General features: G+C 37.3%; 1 protein-coding gene across 1 annotated transcript in view; it reads left to right on the top strand.

The window, feature by feature from the left end:
* Positions 1 to 26,657, top strand: part of LOC135075671 (lachesin-like) — a 91,877-nt gene extending 65,220 nt beyond the window's left edge. The window contains exons 2-9 of the mRNA XM_063970111.1: positions 11,394 to 11,497; positions 19,215 to 19,422; positions 20,388 to 20,546; positions 20,638 to 20,766; positions 20,878 to 21,171; positions 21,797 to 21,892; positions 24,570 to 24,677; positions 24,913 to 26,657. Of these exons, the coding sequence (XP_063826181.1) occupies positions 11,394 to 11,497; positions 19,215 to 19,422; positions 20,388 to 20,546; positions 20,638 to 20,766; positions 20,878 to 21,171; positions 21,797 to 21,892; positions 24,570 to 24,677; positions 24,913 to 24,980 (1,166 nt within the window). The 3' untranslated portion in view covers positions 24,981 to 26,657. The remainder of the gene's footprint in view (positions 1 to 11,393; positions 11,498 to 19,214; positions 19,423 to 20,387; positions 20,547 to 20,637; positions 20,767 to 20,877; positions 21,172 to 21,796; positions 21,893 to 24,569; positions 24,678 to 24,912) is intronic.
* Positions 26,658 to 27,188: the final 531 nt, after the last annotated feature.

The raw sequence follows: 27,188 nt of genomic DNA, 5'->3' as shown, positions 1-27,188 counted from the left end.
GTTTTTTGGAGTCGGTTTTATTTTTTTTTATAAAATTTTTACTGTGTGCAATTTTCCTAACTTAAAAAAATATTAAGGGAGCTGAAATCTAATAATTAAGCTCTTCAATTCATTGCTCCTGTCGATCCATTTTTGGTCTAGCCGTGGCCGTGGATATCTGTATTCATACTCGGCGGAGAGGCGTTATGAATACCTACGGCTCGTCGGCATTATCTGCGTGTTCGGTAATGTATTCAAATATGTATCAAGCCCCATCCGCACCACGTTGTCCTTGTTATTTTATTTGCCACGCGTGACGCCGCACTGACTTTATTTTTTTCACGTTATAAGAATATCATATTGTTCTGACTATACGCTGCGGATACAGGGATGGGTATCCATAAAATAATAGTTATTGGACAAACAAAATCGTCTTTTATTTTTGTTTATGTTTCATACAGTATGCAGGTGAGTTGTCTTCGATGTCAGAAAAAAGTAACACACGTATAATAATAATTTATCAAAGGAACTAAATGGAAGATCAGCTGTTGAGAACTTTTAAGGAAAGGTACCATTGAGTGGAGTACTATCCTAATATTTCATGATTGAGAACCCACTATTCGTAATTTACCAATATCGTATCGTCACCCTTTAGAGTAGGTATAACAGATTTTATACTATACTCGTTGTATCGCGCGCAAAATAAGTGCACACTGACTCATTAGCTACGTCGTAGCTACGACTCGTAGCGACGCTTCTCTATTGCGCCAGCGCACGTACTACGAGAAAAATTGGCCCGTATAGGAGACATCCCTGTCCGCGGTACGGCGGCGGAACGGATATTGATTACTTGTCTGTAAGGAATACAAATGTATCAGGAAACTGCTCCAGCGATTCTCAGAGAGCCATCCTTTGTACTGACATCTAACATTAAACTTCATACCAAACACAAGGCCAGTGTTCGCAAACACGTAGACTTTGTATACTCACTCGATGCATTCAGTAGGGGACTAGAAAATATAATATAAACTATTTGAAAAACCGATGATATGGTTTTGTGGATTGAATATGCTTTGAAGATAATAAATAAGATAAGATTTGAATCGACGAAATCTATAAACAATAATCAAATAAAAATGCAATACAATATTTCTTTTTCTTTCCTCTTTTTTTAAACTTTGAAATCATTTACGATTAGCCTCCGATATCCATGATGTTCTTACCTTATCAAGAGCAAAACATTTATTACAAAGCATTATACATTTTAAAGTGGCGTTACATTTCTGTAAGCCCTGAAAAATGATACAAGTTATATTTTCTTTATGATACTAGAAATCGTCCAGCCAACATTGGCGGAGCAATGAGAGCCCGCGGCAGCTAACTAGCAGGTGCACGTTAGCAAAGAAAAATGAAATAACGCAAAAAGGAGAAGTCGAGGCGAACGAGGGGGGAAGGCGAAACCGTCGGGGTGGTTCTTTCGTAGAAAAGCCAGTTTCCTTTAGTGGAAACAGATAACGATCCACTGCCGACGACAGAATACGTAACTGCACTCACTAAGCATAGATCTACATGCTAACGGAACGCTCGCCTATCAAAGGTATCTAACACAACAGATTCCCTATATCGAGCGGGGAGAAAGTGCTCAGTCAGTGTTGTCGTCGCGATCACATTCCGCTTGATTCATTTTGCCATATCGATAGCTACACGTTCAATATATTATCTTTTCAGTTACTACATTTATTCCTTGCCGCAAGTTTGCCCTACATACATTACAGTTGACAAAGAACAGTAAAATTGAGAAATCTCGAAACTTTCTCTTAGCATATCACTGCACTAGAATGGATTAAGGTGTAGGTTACACTTACACGTCGAGCTTATTATTCAGCAGTGATAATATCCATTTTTATATTCGCTGACTGAATCGAATCAGGAAGTGTACACAACGGCGCAGGGTGAGTCCGCGCCCGCGTTGATACCTCGGAGACGCCGCGTCATGCATCCGTGCGCGGCATCGCAATGCAGGGATCGCTCGCGGCGATGCATGAACCGACCAAAAAAACTGTTTGTTTCCCGCTGTGCAAAGTTCCCGAATGGAGTTGTTCTGTGTGTGATTACGTCGATTAAATCGGCATTATCGATGTGTGCCCGCACACGTGCGATATTGGCTGTATTGCTCTGTTATTAATGTAAAAGCAGTGAATATATTAATTGATAGATAGGTACTCATATCTTGTAAGTTCACACACTGCTATTTTTCTGAAGCTCGTGTGATTTAGTACTTTTTCGTTTGACTGTAGATAAAAATGCGTGCTAAACCAAATAGGTTGCGAATTTATATTTTATTGTAGCACTTACCTATGTAGTTGTTATGGATAAGTAGGGCGTGCTGCAGTTGTACTCTCTTGTAAACAGCACACAAGATACCAGCACATGAGATACCAGTTACCATACCATGATCAGTACGGCTAGCACGAAAAACTTTCGAGTTCAAATCGTTTGCGTACTCGAATCGCCATCAAAAGATTTAGTAAGAAAACTTCAACAGCGCCCTTGTGAACGTGTCGTAAAGTGAACTTAGTATGAGATGTGGTTGCACGAAACTTATTTTGAGAATCAAAATTGTCACGTTATCGTCTAATTCGAAGATTGAGTATCGAATTTTATCGAGTACTCAAACGATTCGAAGACGAAAGTTGTTCATGCTAGAGGTACAGCTATAATTTATAAATGTAGAGCTTTCGGATTTGAAGTATCGTTTTATTATAACATTTTACCACGTTTCGCTTTGAGCTGATCAAATAAATTAGCCTAAGAGGTCTCTACAAAGCATTAGCTAGCTGACTAGCTCAACATAACTGGCTATAAGTGGCCCATGTCAGACGAACTAACGACCTAATTTGTGGTCTGAAAAAGGCTAGCAATAGGTGTTCGACATGATGCGGTGGCGGCTTATAGCAGCATTACCATTGCGAGTCGCCTTGTGAATATGGAAAGCGGCTTCGAATAAATTAATGTTACTACGACTACGAAATTTTACTTATTTAAAGATATAACTCATTTCAAATATGTTTTATAAAATTAAGTATAGCTGGGTGGAATCATATAACAATATGATTTATTATGAATGCCTATTTTTATTTCAAGCCTAGTTACACAAAGTTTTGCATAGAGACAGGTTCATAAATACCTTAAATATCTGCTACCTACATTTATGAAAACACTACAGATTACACGAGGACTGCCTTCTAGGCAAAAAAAAAAACAAACTAGATAAATGTTCTAGGCACCTTCTGTGATTGATGAATAGTTAAAACTAGAGCATTGACATTGGCAAAACCAATAAACGGTTGTCGAATAAGTGACTAAAAAGACATAAATGCGATACGATCAGTGAACGCCGGTAATAGGTAATCGACGCGGTGCGGTGCGGCGGCTAATGGCGCATTACCATTCCAAGTCGGCAGGTGAGCGCGACCGCCTTGTGAATATGCAAAGCGGCCTGCGCTAAATATTGAGCCACCGTATTGTGCCTAAATGCGACCTTATGCCTGCTACTGCTGTTTACATGACACCTTCGCTTGGAGTTCACGAACTCTTCCTGATTAAAATTAAAAGCTAACAGAGCTGTTGTCTCTAAGAAGTGTTTTTTATGTTTCAGCACCGAGTTCAATCTGCAATTTAATTCTGTTATCCGTGTTAAAATTATTTAGTGCGTCAAGTTTTATCCAATCAGAAAGCTATGTTACATTTCAGGCATTTATTTGAAATATTTTGATTAGAAATGTTTTATTTCTATTTTAAACGACAAATTGAAAACACCTTGCACATTGAAATTCTTGAATCCAAAGAAACGTTAATCTGAAAAGCATAAGAATTGCAAAACTCGTCGCCTGCGAAGCATTTTGATACTCATGTTTTTCGAATTGTAGAAAAATTCACCATGAACATATTCCTGAAAGAAATACTTTTTAAGAAAAATCACTTGTTAAATAATAAACAGATAACTATTTTAATGTGAAAAAGTAAAATCTAAGTCAAATACAGTTATCCCGAGAAAATGTGAAATTATTATCACTCATTGGCTTGAGATTGGTCGAAATAACATTTTTCTATGCAGATACGAACACTATCTTTCTAATCACGTTTAGTTTGTTTCTGAAGAAAAAGTTTGAATTATCTTCTTGCTGTGAAATGAGAAAACTGGTCTGAATGTGAAATATGTTTATTGCATGCTTTTTGAAGTTAGATTTCAGTTTCATTGAAAATCTATATTATTATACAGGGTGGAAACGATAAGTGATCTCACGCGATTATTTCTAAACTATACGAGATATCGAAAAACTGGTTACTGATCCTGAAAGTGCTTCACGAGCTCTTTCCAATAGTATAAGTAACAGGTTACAGAATTAACTGGATCTATCCGAAAATTAAATGTTTTTAGTCTCCATACTAAATGTATGCCAGCTACACAATATTAGAAGTGTTAATTTTTTTATTAAATAATAAACACTTAAATTGAACTCGTAAATTGCATTCTAATTTACAATTAATCATGGAAAATATTGGTTTTAGGCTTTACTTGCTATAATTTATCAAGACATGAGTGCCATGACTGTGGCAGTACTAAATGTATGGAAGCTGGAAACATTGAATTTTCGGATAGATCCAGTTTATTTTGTAACTTGTTATTGGTACCGTTGGATAGAGCTCGTGAAGCACTTTCAGGATCAGTAACCAGTTTTTATATATCTTGTATAGTTTTTAATATTATGTGGTTTTATTAAATGTATGGAAGCTGGAAACATTGAATATTCGGATAGATCCAGTTTATTTTGTAACCTATTTATTGATACCGTTGGATAGAGCTCGTGGAGCACTTTCAGGATCAGTAACCAATTTTTAGATATCTTGTATAGTTTAGAAATAATCGAGTGAGATCACTTATCGTTTCCACCCTGTATACCTACTCTTGTGTGTTTAGTGTGATCGTGCTTGATGAGCATTCGATAAATAATATTTCATGTTAGACTTGAAACACCAGAAATATAGATCGTGAAATAAAAGTCACATGCACCATGCTCGTATTACGATGATAAAATGTAATAGTTCGCTCACGCCGCGAGATATGTCACTCATATCCGCGGAATACGGATTTAACGTGAGGCGAATATAATAACAGCGTATTCACATAAAATATTCTTCGATAAACTGATAAAAAGCAAACGTCGGGCGTGTCGGAACAAAAATTGCCAGGCGTCGTCCCTCGGCGTCTGCGGCATTGTGCCGAAATGACACGTGAAAGCCGTCAAGAGCGGCGCGCTGCCGCCTTCACAAAAGGCTTACAGATGCGCGCACCAGAAGATTTTAATGAGGCAACGACTCTGTGTGATTTTATCGCGTGTGCCTTAATGAGAAATAACCAAGCGCGTCCTCTTTGACTGCACTCGTATAGCGCTGCCAGCAAAAATGCTACAAGTGACAGCTTTAGGTATGCGACGTGACGTGTCGAACTGCGAGCGCATTGAATTCGAATAAAAACATCGTGAAAGAAACACGTAGTTACGAGTGCGTCAGCTACATACACAAAATCTACAGTACAACTATTTAACTTTTTGATAAGAAACTCTAAAAGCTTGTGAAACAAAGGAAGCAAAATTAATGTCATGTTTCAGAATAAAGTAATTTACTTTAGTACGTATGGCTACTACACTTTAGACAAGAGATAAACATCGCCAAAGCTTGCAAGAGCACCCTCACAAATTTAAGCAAGTGCTTTTTTAACTTCATACTTTAGTTTTATGTGAACTTTTATGACGAATTTTGTACCTTATTTCCTGAGGCAGCGGAACATAATAGCTAAACGTATTAGTCCCGTAAATATTTAAGTTTAATACAGAAAAAGCTGCGACGCAAGCAAGTGTTTTGTAATTACAAATAAAGAACACAAATTCCTATTATCTAGCGTAAACAATATCGTATCGGTGTTAGCATCAAATCGGTTGTGCAAACGCAATAAAAACAAATTAGGCGACAAGTAAGTTACGAGCTCCGGGCGCACCGGCCAATTTTCATCAATGCAAATCACGTTGTCGACTCGTCAACCCAATTACCAAGAAGTGAATTTAAATAAAGATAAGTATCGCCCTCGAGGAGACAATGCTAATAGGTTCGGAGGCGTGGTAATGGGCGCCGACTGGGGCGGTAGGTGGCTAATTAGATCCGCCGACTTGCGCCCGTGAGCCGCAAAACACTTGTTCAATTAGTGAGCCAGGTTTATGCGAACGCCTGTTTGACTAGCTATAGCTCACTACGAGTGCTACAGTGTTCGTAGCGTAAAAAAAAAACGTTCGTTATTAGTTCAAATAAAGTTGGCTTGTTTTTCATTATTCTCTTTGGATGTGTAAAGAATCACGTCATATTCTCTAAAATATTTATTTGCTTTTAGTGCGAGAAGATACTTCGCGTCAGTCAGAATAAACTCACCTAGTTTTGAAGACAGCTTGATGTATTTACCTCGCGTTGAATAGACGAAGTCGGGCAGCCGTCAACTCCGCTCTATGTGACCGCGACATGACCCGTCCCCACACTGAGAAATCTTCTCTCCATTTTAGTTAGCTTACAATATAGTGAGGTGTGTTTTTGCTATCAACACGTAAATAGTGAGGAAAACGTTTCTTTTTTTAATGTGAAATATACTTAATCGAAATATTAACAGTATAAAATCTATTTAAGGTTTGATAAATCAAACTTTAATCTAACAACAGTTACCTACAATTCCTTAAGCCAAATAGGTAAAAGGCAAACATAAAACATATTTCCGTTATCCCTATTTATTTACATAAAAGAAAACCAATTCTTCAAATAGAAACCATGACGCGGTACGCAATAAAACAAATATGTATTTTTTCCACAATCCGTCCACTAAAAGATAATATGTTACTTTATTTCTATTTTCTGTATTCACTGAGGGTTTATGTATCTCGAATAGTCACGTCCCCTCTCGGGCAGGGTAAAGCATACAAATAAGTGAAAGTCCGAGCGGCCAACACCCGCCGCGGTGTTCTTTATCTACGGATCTCTTAAAAGAATTTGAACGCATACGAGAATATTACGAGCAACATCTGTGACGAGGGGCGTATAAACTTAAATATTTGGATAAAAGGGACGCACTTAACATAAAGAAAATCATCTGGTCAACCACAGACCGTGTTTACCTTTGACCGGAGGGAGGCAAATTATTTGAACATAAAATTGGAAACGTTTTATAAACATGGTTTTTGTCTTTTGTCTTCTTAGCGTTTTTTTGTACCTCACTCAAGCCCAGCAACCGTCGTTGTGAAAATGTGGAAATGTATTTTTCTTACATATTTTAAACTTCTGTAGCATTTCCCAACTATCGAAAAGGCAAATAATGAACTCAGCGTATCTAGAGCCACGTGAGGTCCAAGACTTGGAACTTCTCCAATTCTTTTATAAGGTGGATTCGCAGCCTAATTGACTGCAGGTTTCTTGCACATAGATGCCTAATTATTTTATATCGACGGACTTAGAGCGACAGAACTGAAAAAGAGAAAAATCTGATATTTATGTTCCTTTAAATCTCAACTTTGCAGTTCATTTATTTTGTAGGTACGACAAAGCAATTTAATCACCACAGTTTGTATAGTTACTAGCCACTATTTAAATTTAAAGTAAAAAACTACACATTTAAAAGTGGCCATCTTAAATGGACTAAAAACTGTTATAATCAGCTGTGAATTAAAAGTGTCGTCGTTTGCCGGCGCCCGGTACAAAATGAACAACCTCACTCTAGCTTTATCTCACAAGCGGATAATGGTCTTGATTCCCCATTGTTTGAAGAGCACCGACGTGACGGCGAGAGCTAAGAAACTGAACGCGATTATTTTATTGTAGAGGTGTCAATTTGTATACGAAACGTGGTGCAGTTTTTCTTCTCAGAACTTTTATAAAACCAATAAAACTTTTGCAGCTGCAGACAAATCAAATAAGTTTTTCAGAAAGTTTCTTATTTTGTATGAACTCATAGAAATCTTTCACGTTTTAGTTTAGCAACAAGATATTTAGTTTAGAAATATTAACTCCTTAAAAGATTAGAATTATACAATGACAAATTTTTTTTCGGGTACATTAGCACACTTGTCAACGCCTTTTCATATCGCGTCGCATGAAACTTGGGTCTAGAAAATGAAAAACGAATCATGAAAACATTTTAATTGGAGCTTAATTGGCTTCTTTACACCAATCGCCCACGGAAAAAAGTAGGAGGCGTCTTTGAAATCCAAATCAATTTAGACTTTGATAAAAACTGAAATTAAATTGAAACGACTTGATTTCAAAACGTGTAGTTTGAAGGAAAATGCTAAACAACTAAATTGATAGCGTGTCCGAATAACAAGATCAGCCAGCTTAAGGGTGGATAGTAAAGGAGCGATACATTATTTGTTAGAGGCAAGTACGTCAAGGTATTATAACGAGGTGTCTGGGCCGCCACAATCAATCTGGCGGGGAGCGGGCGTCTGTCAATTTGCGGCGACGTGCGGCGAGCGCGGCCCGCGCCGCGAGCTGATGACTTCCGAGTGACCGCCTCGGATTTGCATAAGGGCTCTGGCTTTAATATGAGATTATTTTCGAGTTAGGACCGCCCGGCGAAGCGGTCCCATTCATTATTAGTTTCGGAATATTTAGTAGACCCAATCCCGGTCGTTATTAGAATTGCCACTCGAGTTTCGATTGCTGTCCAATTACGATTAAAACAATCAAAATGGTTTATGGAGTCTCACATGGAAGTTTGTTTTGCATTTGTGTTTCGTAACGATGTTGATGGCAATTGATTGATGTAAACATCAATAATAATAATAATAATAAATACTCTTTATTGTACATCAATATTGTTTCCTCTATTTACAAGAATTTTCTGTAAGTAGGTATCATTATTTATGGATAGTAAATTGAAATTCAAGATACCCACTTGATAACTTATTTTGTTTTCAGGCCTATAGGTAGTGAAGTGTTATTTTTAGACTGGGCACCCTATTCATTTTATGGTGACAATGTTACACATAGGAAGGAGTATATTATTTAGGATATTCACATAAGCTACCACAAGACAGTATACCTATGTTCAATTAAAATTAATCAATCTCCATGTTACATTGAATTTAATCCCCACGTTAGGCGCCACACAATAACACATCCGGCGCACTAACACTGGAAAATCTGGAGCGTGCTAGCCGTTCCATAGACGTGGGTACGTGCGCTAGATTGGTTCCACAACAATGTTACGTACTGTCGTGACGCCGGAGCCACGTCTTGCCATCGGTGACAAAGGGATTACTCCCCAGCACGCCCGCTGTCTGCGGTTTCTTAATTAACCCCTAAATACCCCTGCATGCCGCGCTCATGCGGTGTGTAAGATTATTGCCAACGTTACCCTTGTTAATTTTAATGTAGGGTATTATTGAAACAAATAGAACTTCTGTTCGAGACGAGCTCCTTATTAACTTAATGTTCATTTGCACGTACTTGTGTGTCATTATTAGGATTACCAATTTAAGCTTACTTGTCTTGTTTTGCCACAACCCAAAGGTAAATACAATTTTAATGATGTGTAAATGGGTTAAGAAGTAATTAATAATTATATCTGTAAGGCTCTGCTGTTAATAATGTAATGTTTGATATTTTTACGTTTGTTCTAAGTCCGTACAAACCACTAACTGGAAACTAATCTAAGCTCTACAACAATAACATTTCTGTGTATAAATAGAGCCACAAAAACTACCTCGAATGTTAAAATTATAATATCAATGAATTGAAGGCTAAATTTTCACCAATCAATGAATTGAACGCTAAATTTTCATAAAACTACGTTGAGACTAGTCGAACGCATAGACAGCTAATAGGGTGAGCTGTGGATAGTAATGCACGATTTACATCAGTTGAGTCAGGGCAGCCGGGTAGAAAATGGAGCGGTGCTTAGAGCTAATACGATCACGTGAGCAAACACGTAACGCGAGGCTTTCATCTTCACTCGAGTATCGTCACACACGGACAGTGTGAATCCGAAAGATGTAGCTGCGTGTGTTGCCACATGAAAATTGCGCATTCGTATTTAATTTTGCAGAAATACACGAACTTTAACCCGAAAATAAGCAACCCTTTTCCATTACGACGTGCTCATGTGATTTTTGTTTTTATACACGAGACTAATTTGATTTTGTAGTCATACATATTCTATTATTGTGTAAATTGAAATATGAGATAGGTAGTCGTCTGCGACTGCATACCTGCGGTGTCGCATTGAAAAAGTTACAATATAGAATAATATGTAATAAGGTGGTTTAAACACAGGATAAAGTAGCTGGCTAAAAGTAATAATTTAATAATCCAAATATACATATAACAATCCTACTAATATTATAAATGCGAAAGTATGTGTGGATGTTTGTTGCTCTTTCACGCAAAAACTACTGAACGGATTTTGTCGAAACTTCACAGTATTATTGTTTATAACCCAGAATAACATATAGGCTATAATTTATGACGATATGTGACAAACTAAATTCCACGCGGGTGAAGCCGCAGGCAAAAGCTAGTTTCCAATAAACAGACTTATACTACAGCTTTTACTTTTCTAACAATGTGTAAACAGACAAAGATATTGTTTTTTGGACACAAAACTAGTCTCGGCGAACAGGATCTATAAATCTATTGGTGTCGGTCTAAGGGAGACGGTGATACGTAAACAAGTGTGAACTGGACGGAATATCGTCAGACGTCGCGAGAGAGTTTATTCTCAAAACATTCAGTCGCTGCGTTCGCGCGGTCGCTCTCCCCGTTTGCGTCCGCATTTGCTCTTCCAACCTACAGCGACTCACAAACGACAAATGTTTACATACGCCACCCCCGGATAACATCATATTCACAATACTATTCAAACTGCACAATATCCCCTCACATCTATTCCAACATATTTTGAACAGCAAGTAAAACAATAGCTACCAATATGAGTCGATACGTAAATAAATTTTTAAAAGGAAAACAAAGAGTGGTAATTTGGCAAGTCGAAGACAAACGCATTTAAAATGGGCAGAGCAGAGCGGCAGCCATCTATCTTGGAGCTTGATAAACGACGACATTATTCCTTATCGCCCACTCAATTTGTTTAAAAGCGTTCTGCTTTGATAATTTGAAAATTACAAATCGTATTCTGACACAAAAATGACCTCATAACTGTAAAGTCTTGTCGTCTTGATAAGGTTTAGGGGAGAGATCTTCCCAATTTATCGAAATTTATGTCTTTGGAATATGTTGCCGTCCGTGAACGTCGGGAGAAAGAATTTGTGCTTGTATGCTAAGTAAAAGTATGAAGTTTAAAAGAGGTTATTTTGTTGCAGTTGTGGAGGAGCCGGAGTTCACAGACGTGATTCAGAACGTGACGGTGCCGGCTGGCCGCAGCGTCCGGCTGGCGTGCTCCGTCAAGAACCTCGGCTCTTATAAAGTAAGTCCGTTTTTCTTTTGCCTTAATTAAATAACATTGATATAAAGATACACATCTCGAACTCAAAAGCTTAGAAATTATTTGTCCCAAAAACTAAAAACTTTATTTATCGACTTGGGATATTTTTAGTATCATCTCGTCACCCAAAAAAAGCTTTTACTACACTGTAAGAAAATCTTTAATTTCCGGCTTGAAGAAAGGTACCAGATCTTCAACACAGAAACATTGAATCTAACCCACAGTTTAAGTTTCCGCAAACCTATCCCTTCTATAGTTAGCAGCCAATATAGATCAAACGTCTTCCAACAGCAGTTAACGAAAAAGCTATAGTCAATTTCGTAAAATATCTGAAAGCATTTTATTTTTGCTCAAAACGAACGAAATCACGTCTGTGGGGGCACGCCACTTAGACCGCAGACACACTCCGCGATGGGGTAGACGACAATATGCGTGGAGCGGCGAAAGGAAACATAAAATAAGAAGCATTTTATCATTTGATTTAGAACGCGCCGTCGTAATAAAGTGTCCATATAAATGGAGGAAGATATGATTTACAACCCCTACGTCGAGTTTGCACCTCTCTCGCATAGCTGAGACGGTTTAAAAACTAGAATAATAGCACACCAAAGTGAACCTTAGCGGCGTGCTTGTAGAATACATTTTTGGTTTTAAGAGTAATGTTTGTGCGTGATGATTGGATTAGCTTTCGGTAGAAAGGTTTATTATTGGAATCTGTATAGTAAAAGAATCGGTAGAGGCATAGTCAATGACTACCACTGACCCTGTAAATCAGTCTTTAGATAACAAGATACATTTTATATCACAAAATAAACAACTGAAAATACAAAAAGTAGGAATAGTGGTCTTATTTATAGAGTTCAAATAAGGATTGAATATTTTATTCTGCAAAATGCGCAATGATATGAATTTCACGTAGGAATCGTAATTCTTAAGACAACTGGTGAGGTGAGAAGTTCAAAATGTAAGCACGGTGGGTCGCAGTGAATTTTAAAAACGTGCATCTACGAGTATGCCCGTTTTACATGGCAACTTTATGAGATGACTCGGTTGTAACAAGCTTTGCTTTATATGACCTTAAACATCTTTTCTTAAACATTTGTTTTTTATTTGTATTTTATTAAATTAAGTACCTACATAATGATATTTGTGAGAATTAAGTCTTCATTCTAATTCGTAGTAGCCGTAGCAACTATAAGACTACTATCGTAGTTAGCAGTTGGATTTAAGGTCGATTCGGTTACAAATAGTTTACTTCGTTATTTTTTTTGTAGTTATGATCAGTTTAAGTATTTGTTTACATAGGTAACCTAGGTACAGTACTTTCAAATTTTCATTCAATCTCGTAGCAGCCATAGCTACTACGTACTACGTCACTCGTAGCTACGGTTACTACGAGACTACGATCGTAGTAAGCAACTAGCTTTGAATTCGAATCCTTTACATTTTCTTTTTCGTTTGTTAAGTCACTATTGAATGCATGTCATTTTTACTATTTTAAAGAATATTTTAAATATAAAAATATGGAACTAGATACCACATTTAACGGTGCAGAAAAATATGTTCATCCACTATTTTATTACTTATTTTAACAACAAACATTACAATTTTGATTCAACAATAAGCTTTTGAAACACGTAACATCCAAAATCACGTATACACGTGAGTTTTTCCAACCATCTTCCCAGACGCGATCGCAATAAAAGGCAAAATAGTGTTCTGAAATAAAGGCTTAACTGAGGGAGCCATCACGGTTGCCCTGTATTGACAACAAGAAGCGGATTTTCCCGAAAGCCTCGCCTCTGCCATTAGTTTCCCGCATCGCTTAAAAAGATTTGCCTTTTCAACGGTTTTTCAGAATTATTGAGTTTCACGGAATATTGCGATGAACAACGAGCTCTATTATGGCAATGGCATTATGGTTTTTTTTTCGAATACGGCTCTATTTCTATTAAGATATGAAAACTAATTTTCCAACTAGGCAGAGCTTCGATTACGCTAAATAAAAATAAATATTTCTACTGAAAACCCTTTTCCCGATACTGAAAGCAAATGAAATTTGATATAATGGAATGACGGGCAGACAGATATTGCAATAGACATGACTGTAATGCGAATGGATTGTGTATTTTATGCAAATGTTAGGAAGTATGCGCACGTAGCCGGTTCATCGGCATGAAATGTCAGATAGTCGGCAGTAGCACGTATGTGGGTTTGCAATAACATGCCGCAACGAGTCGCAGCTATGTTACACTCGCGTGTGTGCGCCGGCTGTTCGAATACTGGCATATTTCTCGTGCCGTAAAACGGACTGGAGTTAAGAGCGTGCTAACCGTCCGTGCCCCTCGGTGGCCGCGGCTGGAATGATCGCAATTATGGAATTAGTCAATCCCGATTCGCGTTTTAATTAAGGCGTTTGCACGTGCTAATGAAGAGAAGGCTTACCTCAGCCAATTTATGAAAAGAGGGTTCATTTTCGCAATAATGTTTACACGCTAGAGAATATTTGAGATAACATTGTGAAAGGCAGATTGTTATTTCAATCGATCTTAATATGTAAATGGAGAGCTGCATATTATGAAATGAAGGTAGGGGATATTATTAATCTCATGGTTGATTGGACAGGCATTAACATAAATTGTAATGAATTAACCAGCAACTATTTGAGAATTCGCCAAGATACCCTCATTACAGGAGGTAGTGGTTTAATTAATATGTGTAACAGTGTCAGAAAATACTTTTTACTTACTTAAATGTCTCATACTCTTTGAAGCGTTGTTTTCTATGTCAAAACATAATGATCAGGGTTACAAAAATACAAAAAGTAAACGTATCAGAAAATAAGTTATTGGCCGAAGATCCCGCGAAAGTTGGAGTGCCCTCGGCGTAAATCCGAATCTGAAGAGATCTCTAAGTGGGCTTTTAGCAGCAGTAAGCTAAGCCGTCTCGTGCGAGATGTTAGCTCATTGCTATCTACTGCATTAGTGCGTCAACTCTACGTTTTGTCACATTCGACTGCGCGGGAAACTATAAAGTAAAGTGCTTGGAAATCGCCTGCAGATGTTTTGTTAATGGCACATTTTGGGAAGAGCGTTTGATGTTGCATGTATGTAAGGCATTATTATACACCGATTGAAAATGGTTCTAATGCAATATGCATCTAAATATGCAAAAAATAAATATTACTTCTTGAGTTGAATAATAATAATATAAATACATACGACAGGGTCTAAAGTGTAAATAAATACTTTTGACAGTCGTTGCAATTTTATTGGAGTTTACATGGTATTATTATATTTCATGGTCGACCTTTTATATCCTTCTTGCTGGATGTGAGATTTCCTAATATGAGTAAAATGAGCTTGAACATACTACTAATAAAAATATTGAAGATTATGTCAAATCACAAAAAGTTATTTAAATTCAATCATCAAGATTTTAAAATAGTATAACACCACGGTAGTGTTACTATACGAGTATATTGTACCGCAAAACGTGAAAAGCTGTCATCAAACATTTTCTGTGTGAAATACCAGCGTGAGTGCTCGCGGTTTTAGATAAATAAATCACTCCACAAAGCGAACTGAAAGCGTTGGTAAACAAAAGATGCTTTTGATTCAAATCTGCCTAACCAGCACCGTAAACGTCTGATTTTATAATAAATTACACAACTAGCAACCTAACTTTGCCTTTGTAGCATCAGTTCAATATTGTGGAGCAACCAACTTGATAACACAATGCTTACAAAGAAGCTTCAAATAACTTGAAACAAACAAGCACTTAACGTAAAATGAGGCTCCTTAAACGTTCCATAATTAAATCTGTCGTAATATTATTAAACACGTCTACGAATCATCTCCTCGGGCGATAGGGTCCGTCGTTAAAGAGGTTCGGTGCGGTGCGCGGCAGAATGGGCAAAGTTTGCAACGAGTCCATTATAAATCAAACGACGCCTTCGAGGCATGTCCTGAGGGACGCCAGCTCCTCCCGCCGCGCCTCAGAACTTCAACTTTGCCTCCTTAATGCCTCAACAATTAAGATAAAAAGAAAGAAGGGCCAAAATTAAAGGTGGTTAAATGATAACGAGTTAATAGACCGCTCTAACTTTCCCTGGGACGCGCTGATTTTGAACGGCAGACCATTGGCCTAATTGCGCACCACTTTACCTTCTGCGATAACGTGATTCATAGAGAAATGTTTGAACCAGTCCTGTTCGAAGGCAGTCTAAACAGAAATATATTTTGGGAACTTCATACAAACGTCTAGAATCACATGGTTTTTCTGGAAACAATAACAAAAGAGTTCTGAAAACGCGAGCAGCCTCAACTCCATCTCTGCACACGCTTGGTTATGTTTAGGCTATTACGGGTCCGGTATTTATTTAAAACTTCCATCCACTTCATAAACACTTTATTTACTGCAAAAAACCACTGCGTTTCATTACAATTTGCGACAAATTAAACATCGGGAAACTTGTCCAATTTGTATCTAATTTTGCATAATTAACCAAGACGCAGTGCAGCCGGCAGGAACGAGCCGAGTGACGTTGTCCCTAACTCGTTTAGGATCCGCAGACGAATGAAATTAGTTAGCCGCTGCCGCCATTTCTAATATCATATTTGCATCTACTAGCTTCATCAACTCTGATGAACGTTTATTTCGTTTTCTCTTGGTCTAACGCAGTGGTTTTTACGTAGTTATGAATATATTACCATTAATAAATACTAGACGCGGTTTTTAAATAAAAGGCAGATTTACGCGGTTTTTATATAAAGAAAATGAGAGAAATCAAGTCAGTGCTAAATAACTAGGTAGAGTTATAATATGCTGAAAAAGTATAAATCATGAATTATTATTATTAGGTACCTACTTGGATCACAAAAATACTTAGTTCCAAAGTCATATTCATAGATGATCCAACTTGTAACGTCAGCTGGGAGAAATCGAAGCTCGTTTAAAGGGCCAATTCAGTTCTTAACGCTTTCTCCGACCCCGACCAAGTAATTTTATAATCCTAATTTTACCAAACTTGGGACATTCCACAATATTTCGTACGAATCCGAACATGCAGAATCCCTTAAGTTCACGTTTATCTCTTAACCTTCCAAAATTTGATTTCCTCTTAATTTTATCTTTACTGTCGAAACAATAAAAGCAAAGTTTGAAAATATCATTTATGGTTTATGGATTTGAGATAACCATTTATAGCGAATTTCAGATTTAGGTAAGCTATGTGAATCACGGCTTAAAGAGAGGTTCATAAAAATGAGCAATCTTGGCAGCAGCGCTTGTATGCTCTATCGGTCGATAGTAATCCTCTCAAATACTTTCCTGCCAAACAATATTGGTTTTGTTTTCCAATCTTAGTCAAATTTAATGAACGAAGCTATTATTCTATCGAAACGGGCTTCTAGGGGTCTGATCACTCATGGAGTCGTCGTAAATCCTTGCGCGGGTCGTTTTACAAAATGCCACCATCTGTTCTTGTTAGCAGCATAGTGTAGAGCTGCGTTTAATTTAGAGTCTAGTCCGGGTAGCATTATGGGTTTGAGCGGCGAGACCGTAGTATTTTTTTAAATATTTAAATAGGCAATTTGTCGAAGGAGATTTCCATCAATTAATAATTGTCAGTGTATAGGCTTCCTTGGCGGGTCGGCGATAACGCGACGTAGCAAGCTGCGGCTGTAATTGAATGAGCGGCGCGGAGGGACACCCGCACCACCCCGCACGGGGATTAGATTAGATGCCGGCCACAATTAGGCAGATCGGATTTACATCCGCCGTCTCCGCGCCTCTCCGCCTAGGCGCCCGCGCCGCTTGTTCATTATGTAGTTTGACTTGATTGCTACCTTCATGTGTATAATTAAATGCTCATCGACTTTCAACTGTTTGTTCTAATTTGAATTATTCTCCGCAAGTAATGATAAAAAATTCGGTGCGCTTTCGGAAACCTCCATTTACCTCTGTTAAATTAGAAAATCGTGCTCCTGCAGTGGATACTAATTAATGAGCTGATGATGATAATGGCAATGACACCGAAAGTTGATATATTTTACACTTTTTACATTCTACTTTTTAGATGTATTCTAGCGTAGGTGAGCTTAGCTGTAATCAATCACCATTATTTATTGGTGCAGCTACATTGTTAAAACATTTAAAATATGTTTAGTAAGTAAAATACATTTGACAAGAACGAAGTTTACGATTTGTTAACACACACCCATTAACATGCGATTATTTTAACATAAATTAGATGAAATATTAAGTCTTGTTTAATATCTTTGAGCCCCAGGTTACGGCGACGAGTCAGGTCGCCGTCATTAGAGGGGTTACCGTCCCATTGCATAATAAAATGGGCGAAGTTTCCTCAAGTCCATTATAAATTAGACAGCGGCTGAGAGCCGCATCACTTAAGATAGGTAAGATGTGACCCGGCACGAGTTTCAGCCAAACTTCCCCTATATTACCGCCGCAATCTTGATAAAAGAACTACCGCTTACCATGATTCAAACTTAAAGCTGGATTAAGAGATAAAAGATGCACGTCGAACTTTTCGGCTTCGGCATCCCACATTTCTTAATTTCTAGCCAAAGATAACATTTTACTTCAAAATTTCTTCTCGTGCGTCAAACTGCCATTTTATCGGAGCAAAATCGCAACTAGCTGCAGAAACTTTCCTTTTAATACCTTTGTTAAAATTGTTTACTTTGAACCGCGAACTTAATTTCTTGATGAGTTGTAGAAGATGGCTAAGTTTCAAACAATATAACTCTCGATTGTCTTAAGACTTGAGCTAATCTTTGAATTTGATTCGTTCTGTTTTATAGTTTGTGGCAGCTAATTAGAATTCTAAGGGAAAGTTTGCGTTTTTGAATTGGCGTGTAAAAAGCTAAAAGTGGCGAGATGGCTGGAAGTGTAACAATCTCTGCGAAATGTATTTTGAGCGCTTAATGCCGTGGAAATTGGTGCGAAGCGGGACGCGATGGCAGCTCGCTGCAATTACACAGATGCCGCGCCACCGACCCTCCACTAACAACTAATGGCGACTCGTAAAAGTTCAAGTTCGCTTGCCGTTGTCCCGTTTTGCCTCCATAATGTAATATTATACGCATTTAATCTAAATAAAGGTCTTAGAATAACGACTCAACACGGCCCATTCGGTGTTTACAACCGAAATTGAAGTGCCCATCTACCTGCAATTAAGAAGACGTATTTCTAACCCAGCAAAACGAAAAATGTATTTTTATTTAGCAAGAAAAAATATTTAAGAAGAATCGTTGCTTTCTTTAATTTCCGTTACGTCACTGGTCCAATTGGAAAAACGATTGGAAATCATTGAGGCATGACATTCTCCACACCCCGCGTCTGCCTCGCAGTTCGGGGGTGTTTCATTCAAAAGAAAGTGCGTGTGTTAATATTACTTACTTTTCATATCATAAACTTTATCAGACGTTCTCTACTAATAGTTTAGTTGCTGCAATTCACAAAGGCGAGTGAGCTTTACATGTGATATGGCTCACTGCAGTTCGTTTATCAAGTTTTGATAGACATTACACACTATATTATAAACCTAATGTGAATTTTATTAGACGTAGGTATCTAACTCAATTAAGGAATCTTGCTATATTTTGTGTGACGTCTTTTGAAACATTATGTTTTCCATATCTTTCTGTATTATAAATGACTATACTTGTTCCAGGTGGCATGGATGCACTTCGAGCAGTCGGCCATCTTAACAGTGCACAACCACGTGATCACGCGCAACCCTCGGGTCAGCGTGACCCACGACAAGCACCGAACCTGGTTCTTGCACATCTCGGATGTGCGCGAGGAGGACCGCGGGAGGTACATGTGTCAAATCAACACTGTCACCGCTAAGACACAGTTTGGGTATCTACATGTTGTCGGTAAGTCTCATACTAACTCGTTTATTCAATAGATACCAACAACACACCCCTTGTAGTAACAAGTAAGTTTGAGTAAATAATGTTACTAGTTTGGGTGCAGTGACTCGTTAGGAAAAATACTTAAAAAAAATCCCTCGTTGGGAACATGACACCGAAGGCAGAGTTGTACCACCCAACTTTGATCGACATTGGAGTTTGACAGACTTTTGACGTTTTTCAAATTTAAAATATGATGGTGCAACCCAGCCGAAGTCTTTATTAGCTAAAACAATACAATGTTTTACACTTTCTGAAAAATGTAGATTCTAATAAAGAGAGGTAATAAAGTAATGTCCTATTGAGTCGGTTTTACATCTACATTTTTAGTATTACAAATAAGAGTGATAGAGCTAATGAGACTAACATATGCTACTATTAAGTCAATTAATTAACTAGCTCAGTGTTGAGTGGGAACGAAGCCAAATACAACTTGCCTATTATAGGGGCAGTTCTGTTAATATACTTTTATACAGAGCTCTGATTTCAATCTGTGCTATATTTGCCGAGGCGATCATGCGTTTACGAATAACGAAACCGGCATTGATATTGAACAAAAGTATTTAAACTGAATTATTCAAGTTGATAGAATAATTTTATAAACATTTTGGTATGCAGGTAAACTATTTGAATTGAAAGCGTGATTGCGTTAAAAAATAAAAATATATGTTCAAAATTGGTTTAGTAATGACGAATGTAGTAATCAAATAACGGATTAAAATCAACAGCGTACCTATTAATAAATTACTTTAATGTTACATACTTACGCAAAACACTATCAACTCTTGAAAACAATACTTAGTAGTTTCGTCCAGCTCTATCTTGAGCTCTGATAAATGCAACTACGCTAGACAGACACTCAGCTGTGCAAGCGGCGTTGTTTAGTGTCATTTAACGTCCAATTAAGTGGCTTTAACTTTTGTTTGTAGTGCCGCCGACGATCGACGACTCGCTGAGTTCCAGCGACGTTATCGTCCGAGAGGGCGCCAACGTCACCCTGACGTGCCGCGCTAATGGCTCCCCTAAGCCCACCATCAAGTGGAAACGCGACGACAACTCAAAAATATCCATCAGCAAAGGGCACACCGGTTAGAAGTCGATTTTGTTAATGGCCGCAAAAAATATTTTCCTTTTTCACACCCCACCGATCGCTATCTAACGTTAATATGACTTTTTCAGTTTCCGAGTGGGAAGGCGAGGTTTTGGAGATGGCCCGTATATCACGGCTGGACATGGGCGCTTACCTCTGCATTGCTAGTAATGGCGTTCCTCCCACTGTCTCCAAGCGGGTTAAAGTTAGCGTTGATTGTGAGTTCAATTTCATATTTTTATGACTCAATTTCAATGTTAAGATAAATTGCTGGCAATCCTTTGTCTTTAAATTTCAAGAGCATTTTTCATAAAAATCATAATTTTCAGTCCCTCCAATGCTGTGGATTCCTCACCAATTGGTTGGAGCGCCGCTAGCCTACAATGTTACCCTTGAATGTTTCACCGAGGCTCATCCGACATCCCTCAACTATTGGACTAGAGACGACGGCCACATGATACATGAAAGCTCCAAATATCATATGGAGAACACTGTTGGTCAGCCTGCATATAAAACCCATATGAGACTGCTCATCAGGCACATCACGAGTGAAGACTACGGCACTTACAAATGCGTGGCGAAAAATCCACGAGGGGAGTCTGATGGAACGATCCGATTGTATAGTAAGTTATACTCTTTACCTTTTTGTTTACACTTAATATCTGCCTCAAACAAAATCATAAAATAGTAAATACATAATTATATGTCTTACCAAATGTCATAATATATTTGTGAACAAACCCTATCTACCTTACAAATATGTATAACTAAAAGCAGGAGTCCGAGAAAATAATGTAATTAGTGAAGTAGAAGATTTCACTCCTTTGTGCTCCAAGAGAACGCGCCGCAATGACAATGAATTATTTCGAAAAGAGACAATTCTTTTAATGCTTCCTCTAACCCTTTGACTTACTGCTTATTCCTGTGTAATATTCCTGTACAAGCTTCTATAAGAATTAAGAAGCAAAATTAAAAATAATATTTAAATGATTTTTGGTTTGTGTCATGAATAGCTGCTATTTATTTAAAATAATGAGCAAGTACCTACTATTTAACCACTAAAAAAATATATGCAGATTATGAATACTTACAAAAATCTACACCTCCACATGTAGAGATAGAGGACACTTGAGTTCAGTAATCATTTATTAATTGCTTTGATGACGCAAGCAAAGGGACTGGAGATCCGTAGCTTTGTAATTGATCGAATATGTACATGCCGAATCAAACACAATATCCTGTCCACAGCCTCGTCGCCTCCGACGACCACCCCGGACCCCCGTGCCGTGACCGTGCCGCCTCCGTCCCGGCCGCCGCGGCGCGACACTCCTCTCTCTGACAAAGGTATTGTACACTATACATTGTTGACTTAACTTCGAACTCCTCCTATGTTCTTCTGATTAATTTCGATGCGGGTCCAATGACAGTTTAACTTTACCCCGGTACAAACTTGACCTTCACTGGTTGGGTTTTTATTGGCGGTCAAGCTGTAGATGCTGGCTACACAGGAGTTGCAGCGGTGGGAATAGTCCCGTTTATACATTGTTTATTTATCACTGTCAGTCGCCAATCATATCTTCAGGAGAGTCAAACTAGAGTCAAAAAGTATGCATTTCGACGAAAAGTAAAAAAATAATACGGTAAATTGGCTAAGGCATTTCGGGGGGATATGAACCTCAAACCCCTCCTCTACCTTTGCTTTACCTCCTATCTGTACTTTTTATGGGATAGTATACGACTAGTGGCAAGAACTAAGATCACCTAGCTAGGGGATTACGCAAAGAATCCTAAACCATATTATTTATATTTTACGAGAGAAGAAATGAAAGAGCATAATGAAAAATCAACATTCTTAATACCTATGTCATTATATCATCATTTACAGAACTTAGAGAAAAATAAAATAAGTTTTTCATACGAAAACCGTGTTGACATTAAACTGAACATAATATAGTAATAGTAGATAATCATAAATTGAAACGACTGCCCGATCAATAACACATCAACATGTTTCACAAACATTTACCAAAGAAAGCAAAGTCTGACGAATAAAACTGTGATGTTATTACAACTCTTAAATCACACGCAAACAAACTAAATTACCGCCCTGATATTAAATGCCTACCAACGCGGCGGTCGGACGGTCCATTAATATCTGATACTGACATCGATAAAATGCACGATACAACGTTTTTACGTCGGCGATTTCGTTTATTAAGAGATAATATTACCTTTACGAGTTGTATCCCCGAGAGCGTTCAGTTTGTTTTCACTGTTTGTTGCTGTTTCAGTTATTATTAGTGGCCGTTATATTTGTTTATAGATCGTAAACAGTTACGGCGATCTGCTTGTCGCCATGTACCTTGTTAACTCGCTCCGGCGTTATGGCGCTATAAAACATTAACAAATCATACACAAACGTTTTATGGAGTGGCATAATACGCGATGCATTCACATTCGGAGCAATTAAATAAGTTTTTATTAACTTTATGGACACTCTTTAAATGCTTCTGATGATAAACATTTGTCTCGTAGATTTTGGTTAAATTAATGGCCATCATAAAAGAAATTAAACGTTTTGTTTGATGTGATACGAAAATAGTTAGGTAAAATGATATTTTGGCTCCTAACAAAATACATATGATCATGCGGAACTACTGTTACTGTCCGGAACAGAAGAGAAAAACTTGATGAATTTAAAACGCGAAAGCAATTTATTACATTGAATAGGTTTCAGGAAATATTCTCTTTTCTAAAGAAAACGTGGCTCATCAAGAAACTCTATATTTACCCAAAATTCATGTTTTATCTCCTATTTACCAGGGCGCAATCTTGCAAACCCCAAGTCCCATTTCTTGCCTGCCGGACTTTACAGAGTCACCTAATGACATAGAAATTTTGAGCCCGCATTACAAGTATTGTTAGTTGTTGCCAATAAGCGGCGGCGATGTGGCCAGCGCAGCCGTCTCGCGTCATTACCCTGTTATTGGGAACTTGGGCGGCGCACGACATCTTGCTACAACCTATTACGGACAAGTGTGTCCACTCATCCCGCTTCCTTATTGCGCCCGTCACGGACGTCTGCATAACTTTGCCCTATAAAACTGTGTAAACTTATCTACTTTCTTAGGTACATTTGAATCAATGTTGAATAACCTAAACCTAAAGGACTTGGTCCTGGACTTTATTTTAAAACTTATGACGATTGTGGGGGCGAATCATTTCACTACTTAAAATTAAGTACTTACCTACATAGTCCTTTGTAACTTGATTTAAGAAAACAGTCTCATGTGAAACCACACAGCTGAAAAAATCTGGAATAAAGCATTAAAAACGGAAAACGTCATTGGAAAACATTTGCACAAGCTGCAATACGCTTCCAACATCAAGATAGACGATGAAAAAAGTCCCCGACGCATATCATTTGAGCATGCGATGCACCGATGAACTTGAAAAATCCATTAGATACCGACGGCAGGGCGTAAGTTTTGCCGTGGGTTGTTTTTGCAAGCGCGCGGGCTGGCTCGTGTTTTATTTTTTGCGCCCATTACGAATTTACGGGTGGCCCGGCCACTCGACAATATTGCGCAACTTTTCAATAACTGTTCGGTGACTGCCCGCAACAACCCTAGCCATATTGAATCCTTTACCCACCGAGTTTTATCATATCTTTAAGGATTTTCTTTTTCGTTTATGATGGTTTCTTTGCGTAGTTTTGTCGTGATTTTACTTTTACGATAAGTTTATTGAAAAAGTTTTCAACTACTCATACATAAGCATGCATGTGGGTCATTTTATGATCCATTTCAGATTTAGTATATGAGCTGGACTCTTAAAAGTATTTGAAATAATTTTGCAGTCTTATAAATCCATGACTTAGGAATACATTCAAGTATCTAGTTACTAGGAGTACGAAATAAATATTATCTCATGAACATTACGATTTTTTAGCTTTTCTGTGGACCGTTATATTATTCAAAACTATTACTTTTTTGTGACTAAATTATAATTTCTTATTCAGGAACAAAATACCAATCGAATCTGAACGAGATTGATAAGGAGAAACAAAAGACGGACGAGGGTGGCGGGAAAACGCATCTCAACTGGGTTGGTGCTCCACAAGTCACAGGTCAGTTAATATTAGGTATATACAAGTAGCAATAATAATTGAAAGGTTTTTCTCAAAAGATTCCTACTGTTTTTAAATTTATATAATTTTTCTTTTTAAGATCTATTGCAAGATCCTTTACAATATTGCTCCTTTGATGTAAAATAAATAGTAATGTAACTTTAATCTTAGTAATCAGACACATCATTTGTTTTTCAAATAATAATTTATTAAGATAATTTATCCGTCTTTACAGATAATGCTGATTGGAGGAGAAGCCATTTCATTATTTTGCTTTTAACAATAATACCCTTATATGTTTAAGATATCAGATTTACATACAAATTCACACTGTCCATTTTATATGTCTAAGAAAGCTTAGAGCTTATACCATGGTAGCGCTAATGTAAACCAAAAGATAATTTAATTTCACAAAAAAGTTGCTTATTTCAATTGAAGAAAGTCTATCGGCAAATCATACATACACCTAAGTATAGTTGACTCCATAAATGCGATGTTTTTAGATCTTGTCTCTACTTAACTTCAGCTGACATACCAACACGTAATGTTATTGCCATCGACTGTACTAATAAAGCCTCTTAGCCACTAGGACACGTGTCGCAATACAAATGGAGCAATTTATTGTACGGACATCTATGTCAAATTGTGTCGACATTCATTCCCCAGTTACGGGGCAGGGAGGCAATAACTTCCATCGGTGGATGTTTTTTTCATACTTGCTGAGGGTCACACGAGGCTAAGAAACGATCAGTGTGAAAATGTTTCTATCCGTTTTTGTCAGCTTAGCCATTTAGGTGTTCTATTTCTGATACAGACAGATTCGTTCCACCATTTTCTTTTTTTAAATATTTGCCAAAATGAATCAGGACTTTTGTAAGTCTTCTTCAATGGTTATTCCCATGACGCTCTTTTAATATTTTTATTTGTAGATAGGTAGGCTATTAACAACTTAAGGTAGACACAATTTATTATATGTTGTGAATGCAAAGATAAGTCGTTAGTTTCATGTAATGAATTTAATAGATCCGATGATTGTCTTGGAAAACAGGTAAATTATTATAAATTATAATATAGTAGACATCATCGTTATCATTCTTATACAATAGTTGATAGAGTTCAGTTTCAATCTTACTATATTAATATGTATAAACGTTGTTGTTAATTATAATATACACTATACAAAATTATTATATTGAACAACAGTTCCTCGAGTAAGTAAATTTTATGGTATAGCAGATTTTTAATCAAATCTTACTTAAGAGATATTATTATTATTCGTTGAATGATATAATTTATTTAAATTGCCATTTAAGAAATCTGCTAAGCCATGAATTATATTATAGCAAAGTCACTGCACACGTATAAAATATTATAAAGTGCACTAAATATCATAACAGTTATTTTGTATATAGAGTAAGACTGAGTGAAGTATATACAATCGTGTCTTTAGGGAGCAGTATATAATGATTGGTTTATATAATATTATTAGTATGTGCTTGTGTAAACCTCATATTCGCTGTGATACGTCATTCACTTTCCAAATCATGTAATTTTTGGTTGAAGTGTGTTTTTGAGTTAATTTCCTGAAATCTATTGATATATTTCTTAAAATGACGTCAAAATTTTCCATTTAATATTTATTTAGAAAAGAAAATTATTTAAACGATTCCTACATTTTCCTATCCCAAGGTTATAATTTTGAAACCCAATTTATTCTGTCAATTATAGTTTTAAAATAATGTCGTATGTAAATGTTACCGTTAAAAATGTTGCCAAATTGCTAAATATAAGATAAATGCTACATAGATAGTTACATTGTAAATATAACCCTAAGCCAAAGCAATGGAGTGCGTTTAAAGAGTGTATTGTATTGACTGTTTAACCGCAAGGTTATGGCATGAATGAATGTAACCATACTACGTAAATACACGTAACTACTAAAAGTGACTAGGTTATAAACTAAATAAAGCTTGTTTTAAATAAAAATCTTTTATTATCTCCATGAGAGCAACGCATAATAACCAATTCGAAGTTTGATTGAACAAGTTGAGGAAACCTAATTGCGAATTTCCGCAGATGAAAATTTGTAGTCTCAGATCGATCTGGAGATTTGCTTGTTTGTCGATATAATTTATGTGGGGAAACTTTTCCGACGTCATATTTTGATGGACCGAAGCGCTTGCAAACAATCTTGTGGGAATCTTCGAAGATTAGGGCAGGCTTGGGGCGCCCAAAAGGCTCCGCTGCGTATGGCCGCCCGCCAACTCCGGTAAGCCAATCTAACTTCTTTTAAATGTGTTTTTGATGTAAAGAACACATTATGGTACGCATCGCTTTCCGACTTTCAAATCAGGAATCCAAATTAGCTTTTGATTTATAAGGCTCTAAGTTTGATCTCGAGATGTTGGGTTGCAGTAGAGACACAATTCAAATTATGTAGGTACCAAATAAGTAGGTCGCCAGGTCTGATGTTTCGCCTACATAGAACGTTAGTTAGAACCAAAGTTTCAT

Source organism: Ostrinia nubilalis, chromosome 1, assembly GCF_963855985.1.
Source record: "Ostrinia nubilalis chromosome 1, ilOstNubi1.1, whole genome shotgun sequence".
Lineage (NCBI taxonomy): Eukaryota > Metazoa > Arthropoda > Insecta > Lepidoptera > Crambidae > Ostrinia > Ostrinia nubilalis.
This window is presented reverse-complemented; position numbering and strand designations above follow the sequence as displayed.